Source organism: Prinia subflava, chromosome 12 (assembly GCF_021018805.1).
Source record: "Prinia subflava isolate CZ2003 ecotype Zambia chromosome 12, Cam_Psub_1.2, whole genome shotgun sequence".
NCBI classification, from domain to species: Eukaryota; Metazoa; Chordata; class Aves; order Passeriformes; family Cisticolidae; genus Prinia; species Prinia subflava.
In genome coordinates this window covers 18932910-18941944 of record NC_086258.1, presented here as the reverse complement: position 1 = coordinate 18941944, position 9035 = coordinate 18932910, and the positions used below count along the sequence as shown (strand labels likewise).

At 61.4% G+C, this 9035-nt stretch overlaps 1 protein-coding gene across 1 annotated transcript; it reads left to right on the top strand.

The window, feature by feature from the left end:
• The first annotated feature begins 4015 nt into the window (after positions 1–4015).
• Positions 4016–8935, top strand: UBALD2 (UBA like domain containing 2). Its single transcript, XM_063409280.1, has 3 exons — positions 4016–4258; positions 4835–4897; positions 8086–8935. The coding sequence occupies exons 1-3, from the start codon at positions 4139–4141 to the stop codon at positions 8404–8406; spliced, it is 504 nt and encodes a 167-aa protein (XP_063265350.1). The 5' UTR covers positions 4016–4138; the 3' UTR covers positions 8407–8935.
• The last annotated feature ends 100 nt before the right edge of the window (positions 8936–9035 follow it).

Here is a 9035-nt window from a genome sequence, read left to right as displayed (position 1 = left end):
CCACCCACCTGCCATCCCCCGTGTCACCCAGCTGCCTCAGAACCGCTCTGGCCCTCCTCGCCATCGTCTGCCACTCTCAGGCGCCCTCCCAGTGCCTTCTGTCCACCACGGCCCACCCTCCTGCCATCCTTGCCCCCAGCCCCACCGGCTGGGTGGCACCGAGCAGCAATTCCAGCTCAGAGACCCCCAGGGGCAGACTGGACAAGGTCCCTCTGTCCCTGCTCCGCCTGCCACCGACGTGTCCCCGGGAGAAGGACAAGCCCCCCACTTTCCCCGACAGGTTATAGGGGGAAGGATTTTGTGCAGCTGTTGGTGAAGGAATGATCCGCTCCGGCAGCGCCTCAGGGGCGCGCAGCGCTGGGGAGGGGGCAGGTTAAAACCCCCCTGCAGTGCACATCCCCATCATCCCCATCCTGCTGCACATCCCATCATCCCCATCCTCCTGCACATCCCCATCCTGCTGCACATCCCCATCATCCCCATCCTGCTGCACATCCCATCATCCCCATCCTGCTGCACATCCCATCATCCCCATCCTGCTGCACATCCCATCATCCCCATCCTGCTGCACATCCCATCATCCCCATCCTGCTGCACATCCCCATCCTGCTGCACATCCCCATCATCCCCATCCTGCTGCACATCCCCATCCTGCTGCACATCCCATCATCCCCATCCTGCTGCACATCCCCATCCTGCTGCACATCCCCATCATCCCCATCCCGCCTGCCCAGCTCCACTGCACACCAGGAGCAGCTGCATCCGCCGGGCGCAGCCTCTGGAGGCAGGGAGCTGCCTGTCTGCTCCAGTGCACCCCTACAGATTCCCCCAGTTTCCTCAGCGTTGAATTATTGGGAAGCACTGGTCACCTCCTCATTTCCCACTTGGAGCCAAGGAGGAAGGATGGGCCCTTTGACCGCTCACTCAAACCCGCCAGTGATTAATTAGTCCGGCAGCGCCAGTTAGTGGAGCATCACATGATTTTGATTTGAGTTGATAACACGAGTGCTATAAATATCAAACGGGAGATGTGCACGGAGGCGGATAGGCTGCCCTGGTGTCCTCAGCTACTCAGTGGTGACGAGCAAAGGCCGTCCCTGGGGCTCCCCCCTTTATCCCCTCCCTGCACAGGGACACATGGACCCCCTCCCAACTGCTTCCTACCCACACAGCCCCAAAGGCAGCTGAGAAAACCAAATCAAAGAGCGGCCTGGGGTGGCTTTGTACCCTGTTTGTCAGCCTGCCACTGTCACACCGGGACCCACATTCCCAGCAGTGACACTGTGTCCATGCTGCTGGATGTCACACCTGGGCTGGCTGCCAGCTGGAGCACGGGCTGAAGAGGAGGATTTAGACTCCATGGTCTTAAAGGTCTTTTCCAACACAAATGGTTCTAGAAGGAGCTGAGAGCAGCATCCACACCCAGAGCCTGCTCCTACTCTCAGTGCTGGCACCCAGCTAGGAGCCCTGAGACCTCAGGAAGTGATCCCTGCTGACCCCAACACACATTTTCGGGGATCCTGTTCCCCACATGGATAATTTAAAAATCTAGCACAGCCCAGCCCTGCTGAGCCGCCAGCCCACTCTCCTGCCTCGCTCCAGCCAGCACCGACAGCAGGAAACTGGGAGAGGGAGCCGGCACATTTCATTACCGGCACATAGCAGACTGCAGGGTTTTAGTGCAGATAATAATTCAAAGTTATCCCCGTGCCGATCCATAACCCGGCAGTCATTACACGCAGAGCTGCTGCCTGCATGCACGGCTCGTGTTTTTTTTTTCCCAGCGATTACTGCAGCAGAGGATTTTGTAGGACAGTGCCGCAGTGGAGCGCGGGAGCGCCGGCGGGAGCTGGGTGACGATACGGCTTCGAGGGCAGCGTCCCTCCCGGTTCTGCCCGGCCTCACATCCCAGCACAAGTAAAGAAAGCCAGGAGAAACCTCGGCAGGGCTGACCCGGAGGGGAAATCCGGAGAAAATGCGACCTTTTAACCCAAAACGCACGGGCTGCTGGGCAAGATGCAAGTCTGGAACTCGCGCTGCCCGGCTGTGGGATTGGGGATGCGTGTTTGACACGGAGAGAGAGAGGATCCTGCCTCCTTGTGCTGAGAGGGAAACCGAGTCACGGTACAGCACAGCAGTTAATGTTCTACCAGGAGGGTGTGCAGCTCACCCACAGCAGGAAATGTTTGACTGTACACCCACTCCGTTCCTGGTTCCCCCAGCAGTCGCTGGCACAAACTGTGGAGCCGCCAGCCCCTCTCCTGTCGGGCTGGCTGTGCTCCGTGCAGCCCCGCCCGCAGTGGCAATGGCTGGGCAGGAATGACCCTTCCCTGGTGGCTGCTGAGGCTCCCCAGCTCCTGCCTGGAGGATGCAGGGGGCCCTCGCCCAGGGGGGACCCCCAGGGGTGTCAGGGCAGCACATCTGGAAGAGCATCTCAGCACGGAGAGGTGACAGCAAATCCTGCTCCAAAAAAGGGTTCATTTTGAAGAACTCACAGTCCTGCTGACTTCTCAAAATGTCACGAACACTGCTTTGTCATGGCTTTGGGTGCCAAGGGCCCACAGTCTGCACTCCCATGGGTTTCCCATGCAGGTGCTACCCAGTGCTGGCTGCCCCCAGCTCGAAGCTGTGCTGTGCACAAGCGTGGCTTTGGCAAGCAGGAGGTTCTGAGACCTCGCCAGGGCTGTGTGCAGGAGACAGGCGGGTCTGGGATCCCTGCATCTGAATTGCTCCTATCACACCTCCACCTGCCTCAAGGCTGGTTTTGCTCCAAGAAGACAAAGCTACCAAAACCTTGCTAGGCAAGCAGGACCCTCCACACCCATCGTTGAATCCCAGGGATGGGATCCCCCTGAATATCCCTGGAGGATATCCAGCCTGGGCAGCCACACACTGGCACTGCTGAACCTCACTTCCATGGGACCACCAGGACTTTGCAGAAGCCCCACAGAGGCCCTCAGTGCTAGGGGCAACCAGCTGCAGATGCAGCTTCAAGTTTCCATCCCTCTGCCTCCTCATTCTCTGCCACATCCAAACCTCCAATGGCTCTGCCCAGATCAACCTATTTTCACACCATGCATTAGCGAAGTTCTTTCTTTATTTGTTTGGAGTTTAAACACCAATTTTCTCTTTTAAATCAAAACACTTCAAGGCACGAATTGCCAAAGTCCCACTTGGGTCCCCAAACACAGTGTGGAGGAAGAACACCAGGGGAGAGGTCACCTTTACAGGCTCAGACTTCAGCTCAGAGTCATCAGGATTTTAACCATTAACAAAAAACCCCAATTCCCACCCCGGGAGCTGCCCTGAACCCTGTACCCTTGACATGGGGATGAAGAGGATGGGTCCCTACTCCAGCCCCTGGCATCTGGTTAGGGTCCCATTCCCAGATGGGAGGGTGGCACTGCTGGGAGAGTCAAGACAGGGGGTTAAGGGGGAACCCCTGGAGGGGGCAAGAGGGTCCTCAACATGGAGGAGACAGGAGAGCTTTGCTGAGGGAAGAGAGGAGGCTTGCAAAGGGAATGAGGGAGCCTGGCTGGGGGAGCCAGGGCAGGGGGTTACGGTGCAGCCCCCGCGGGAGCAGCCCCCCCAACAAGGTATCCAGAGATCTCCCCCGTCCAGAGTACCCCGTGACTCCCCCACGGACCCCTCTCTCCATGGCCCCGCTCAATGAACCCCCTTAGCTGAACCCCCTCTCAGAGACTTCCCCCAACAGCTCCTCTCAATGAGCGCCCCCCAAGCCGAGCCCTCTCAATGGGCCCCTCCCGCGCCTCTTCAATGAACCTCGTCAATGAACGTGACGTCACCAACGCCTCACGACAAAACACCCACGCAGCCAATCAGCGGCCGGTCCTCCCCTTCTCCCTCCGCCTGGCCCCGTCTCCGCCATCCCCAGCCAATCGCGACGCCGCCTGCAGCCAAAACACAGGCGCCGGCCAATGGGGAGGCGCCGGGGCAGCTGGAAGGTTCGAAGCCGGCGGTGGGCGGGGCGCGGGGCGCGGCGGTGGCCAATCAGCGCGCGGGGGCGGGGCCTGCGGCGCCCCCCGGTCTCCCCGGTGAAGCGCGGCGGGCGCGGCGGGCGCGGGGCGCTCCGGGCGGTGCGGGCCGGGGCCGGGGCCGGGGCCGCGGCCGCCCCGCCATGTCCGTCAACATGGAAGAGCTGCGGCACCAGGTCATGATCAACCAGTTCGTGCTGGCGGCGGGCTGCGCCGCCGACCAGGCCAAGCAGCTGCTGCAGGCGGCACACTGGCAGTTCGAGGTACGGCACGGGCCGCCGGCGGCGCGGATCGGGATAACCCGCACGCGAACCGGGCCGCCCCAGATCCCGATCCGCACGCCCGCCTGCCCGCGGAGCCGCGGGGCGGAAGGCAGGGGTGGGGGTGGGGGCAGGCCTGTGCGGCCCCGGCCCACCGGCACGCGTGGCCGGGTTTTGGGGGGTCCTGCCCGCCCCCCCGGCACCCACGCCGGGGCTGCGGGGGGAATCGGCCCGGGCCCCGCCGGTCTATTTATACCCGGGCCGTAACCCGAGCTGCGGCCCGGCGCCCGGCCCCTCCCTCGCGCTCCGATCTGGGGATGGGGGTGCCGCTGGCGCGGGGGGTGCGAACACGGCCCTTGGGGTGTCCCCTTGGCGTGGGGAGCCCCTGGGCGAGCGGGGGCCGCGATCTCCGGTGGGGCGGGCGGAGGGCAGCCCCTAGGCCCGGCGGGGCTGGGGGCACCCCGGGGCGGTCCCAGCGGGGTGGGAGCGAGCGGGGGGCTGCGGGGTGAGCTCTGGGGGCCCGTGCGCTGCCTCCCCCTTTGTCTCGGGTGGGCTGGAGCTGACAGCTTGTCCCCACAGACAGCCCTCAGCGCCTTCTTCCAGGAGACCAACATTCCCAGCAGCCACCACCCCCCCCAGATGGTAAGTGGGACCCCGGCCCCTCCCTCACTCCTGCACCGCCCCATCCCCTCCCCAACGCCCCCAGCCCCCAAAACACCTTTAGACCCTTCCCAGCACTAACCAACCCCGCGTACCCCCCCACCCCTACGAGCACCCCCACCCCACGACCCCCCAGAGAAACCCCCCCATCGCAGCCCCCCGAGCGGTGCAGCCCCCAGCGCGGGGAGCTGTCAGCTCCCTGCCAGCCATATTGCCGGGCGCCCGCAGGAACACGCAGCCGGAGAATGTAAACACGAGCTAAAATGTCTGCCAGGAAATAGTTTGTCTCGGCGAGCATCGCGCTGCAACTCGGGCTCCCCGGGCCGGGGGCCACGGCTGGCCCCCCCTGTCCCCCCACGCCACTTGACCTTGGCCGAGGGCACATCCCCTCGGCCAAAGGGAGGAAGTTGTTTCCCTCCGGGTGTTTTGTTTTGTGTTTCTTGGGGGGTTTTCTTTCTTGTTTTCCCTCTCCCCCCCCCCGCCATCCTCCAGCGTTGAGGGAATGGAGCGGGGCCGCGCGTGGGGGAAGGAGCGGATCTGGGTTAAGCTGAATTTTCCCCCTTTTCCCCTTCCATCGGGAATGCCAGCCGGCCCGGCAGTGCCGGCAGCAAGCGCTCTGTTTCCCTCGGAGAAAGTCTTTTTGTCGGCCAGCTCGCAGTAAAACCCCTTTTGGTGCGGTTCCTCCGCACCCCGCGCGTTTCCGCTGTTCGCGGGGGCTCTGCGGGCGGGAGAGCCGCGCTCCCGGGGGGACAGCGGGGACAAGGGGGGACAGGCCCGGAGCAGCGGGAGCCACCGGCACAGCCAGGCCCTGCTCCTGCCACCCCAAAGCCCCATCGGGGCAATTCCCGTCAGGCAGCCGCTGGAAACGGGATGTAAAACAGGGCTGGTGAAACCCATCCCTGCCGCATCCCACCACCCACCCCAGCCACGACAAGCACCCCATTCCCCCAGCAAGGAGGATCCACTCGGTTCTCCCCCTCCCCAGCAACGTTTTCATAACACCGTGTACTCCACGTGGTGTTAAAACACCTTTTACCTTCTCCCCAGATACTCCTGTTTTGGGGAATTTTAGTGTTTCCCTCCCCCTGCACAGCATCCTGATTTGTGCTGTTTGAAGTGCCCCACACGGCTCAGGGCAGGTGTGAGATGAGGAGATTGGTGCTTGCAGTTTCTGTTTCTTTTGCGAGCGTCAGGGAACGAAGCTGCGAGTGCGGCCGTGGTTTGATGTGGGGGGGCTCGTTCCCATCACCCCCACGCTCCCCAAGCCCCCACAGATTCCAGGCTGTGGGGCCAGGACTCGCCAGAGCTGTTTGGGGTGTCAGTGACCAACCCTCTGACAGCTGAGTGCTCTCCTCAAGATGGGTTGGAGGAGGAAGGCAGTAATTACATGGAAATTCTTATTTTTTAATTAATATTTCAAATTAATCTGGCAAACATCACCCCAGAAGCTCAGAGCTGTGTCCAGCATCATTCTAGGGCTGTGGTGGTGGTGGGGTTTTTTTCAAAACAGCAAATTTAAGGTTTTTGGGGTTTGTAATTTTGTTGGGCTTTTTTTCAACAAGTATCTTTCCAGATACTGCCAAATGTATAGGTTGATTTAAAAAGCAAAAGCTGGATTAGCACCACTTCAAGCTGAGCTCTGAAACGAGTTCTGTGGAGGAATATCCCCAGTGAACTACAAACCTGTTCAGTGCCAGCCAGGCTGTGGTTGCTTTTTTGGGGTGCCCCAGCTCCACAGGCTGATGGGAGGCAGCTGCTGCTTTCCCCAGGCTCGGGGAGCACCCCAACTTCAGGGGGCTGGGCCTCCCAGCAAGAGTTGGGCTGCTGCTCCTTTAATCCCAGCATCACTAAGGGTGGCCAGGATGGGGTTGAGGAGGAACCTCTAGGAGGGATTTATATTTTTGGCTGTGCTGGGGAGCAGCAGAGGCTGCTGAGCACCAGCCAGGGGCGAATCCTGGGATAAGCCCCAGGACGGGGGAGATCAAGCATATTCCCCACCAGAAACGTCTCAATCCCCCTTTGCTGAAGGCAGCAACACTGTCCAAGCCCTTAACTCTGCTCAAAGTCCCCACAAGGGTCCATCAGGAGCTGTGGCTCCAGGAGGGTAGGGGGGATTTGGGATGGATTTAACCCAGAGGGGTGGGGTCTGCCTGTGCACAGACCACCCCCATGGCCAGGCATCCCCACAGGCCCTTCCCTGTGTGTGTGCAGCCTCATGGGAATGTTCATACACACCCCATCCCCTTTTGCCACCTCCCCAGTGTCAGTTCAGTAAGTTGTTTGCTGATTTTGGGGTCCCTGTGCCAGCCCCTGAGCCTCAGGGCGGGGCTGGGTCCTCCCTAGTGGATTTTTCCTCTGCTGGAAAAAGAGACAAATCCATCACTGTCCGGGTGCTAAATTTAGCTGGGTACCAAGAAGGCAGGGGCTGTACCAGGAACTGGGGGGACCTTGCTTTCCTTGTGCTCTCTCTGCCATAATGGGGTGTGAAGAGGGTGAGCTCATGGGTGAAAGGGAGTCCTGTGGGGCCTGGTAGGACCCCAGTACCCTCCCTACCCACCCTTTGTGCCAGCCCTGTCTGTGCTGCTTCCCAAACCTGCCTCATCCGTGGGCTTTGAGCATCTGGGATGGTCCAAAATGTCCTTCCCAGATCTGCTGGAACCTCTCCCCAGGCATCTCACACCTTTGGGGGAACCACCCACACCTTTGGGGGAGCCACCCACACCTTTGAGGGACCCACCCAGACCTTTGGGGGAGCCACTCACACCTTTGGGGGAGCCACCCACACCTTTGGGGGACTCACCCAGACCTTTGGGTGACCCATCCATGCCTTTGGAGGAGCCACTCACACCTTTGGGGGAGCCACCCACACCTTTGGGGGACCCACCCAGACCTTTGGGGGACTCACCCACATCTTTGAGGGACCCACCCAGACCTTTGGGGGACTCACCCACATCTTTGAGGGACCCACTCACACCTTTGGGGGAGCCACCCACACCTTTGGAGGACTCACCCGTGCCTTTGGGTGCCGCACCAGCCCGTGGATGTGGAGGGGTGCCAGGTGTGGGATCCAGGCAGGATCCCCAGCTTCGGGTCTGGCTGCTGTGGGCGGGTTGGGACCCCCAAAAGCCCTGGTGAGCGAGCTGACCCCCCGGTTCTGCTGTGCCCCACAGATGTGCACCCCCAGCAACACGCCGGCCACGCCGCCCAACTTCCCGGACGCGCTGGCCATGTTCTCCAAGCTGCGCACCTCGGAGAGCCTGCAGAGCAGCAACAGCCCCATCACCTCCATGGCCTGCTCGCCCCCGGGCAGCTTCAGCCCCTTCTGGGCCTCGTCGCCCCCCAGCCACCAGCCCGCCTGGCTGCCGCCGTCCTCGCCCACCGCCCACGGCCTGCACCACCACCTGCACCACCCGCAGCCCTCCTGGCCCCCCACCCCGCCGGCCCCCGCCCCCCCACAGAAAGCCGTGGCCACCATGGATGGTCAGAGATAAGGCTGGGGCTGCCGGAGGGTTGGGGGGGTCAGGGGGGCCTGGGCCGGGGCGTTGGGAGCAGGGGCTCACCGAGAAACGCACTGGAATAATTTTCTAGGTTTTATTATTATTTTTAGGGGGGGAGCACATGCTGCCAGGGAGGGCACTGACTCGTGAGAGCCTCTGGCTGCTCTCTACTCCCCTCCCCTTTTTTTAGAAAAAATATATAACTATAATATATAAATATATCTAATGTATATAAATCCAGAGAGAAGGAGCAGCAGCGTGGAGGCAGGTGCTGGGTGTCTGGGGGGTTTTCCCTTTGGCTCTATCCCCACCCAGCATCTCTACATCAGGGCAGGAGAGGGAAGAGGAGGACAGGAATAACAAAAATAAATGGATGGAGGTGGCTGTGGGCACCCCACACGGACATGGAGCCACTGGACACCCTCCCCAGCTCTGGCTTCCCTGGGCACTTGTTGCAGTGCCCAGAGCAAATGCAGCTCTCTGGCTCCCGAAATTCAGCCCGGCTTCTTGCACAGACCCCCTCTGGACTTGCCCCCAACCCCATCCTCCCTCCCTCAGCACCTCCAGGGCCTGGGGGTTTATCAAAGTGATGTCCCTCTGTCCCTGTGCCCGCCCTACATGGC

Coding starts and splice junctions, on each gene's coding strand:
- UBALD2 (XM_063409280.1), top strand. CDS start 4,139: ATGTCCGTCAACATGGAAGAGCTGCGGCACCAGGTCATGATCAACCAG. Junction 4,259..4,834: donor CGGCACACTGGCAGTTCGAG/GTACGGCACGGG, acceptor TTGTCCCCACAG/ACAGCCCTCAGCGCCTTCTT. Junction 4,898..8,085: donor GCCACCACCCCCCCCAGATG/GTAAGTGGGACC, acceptor TGTGCCCCACAG/ATGTGCACCCCCAGCAACAC.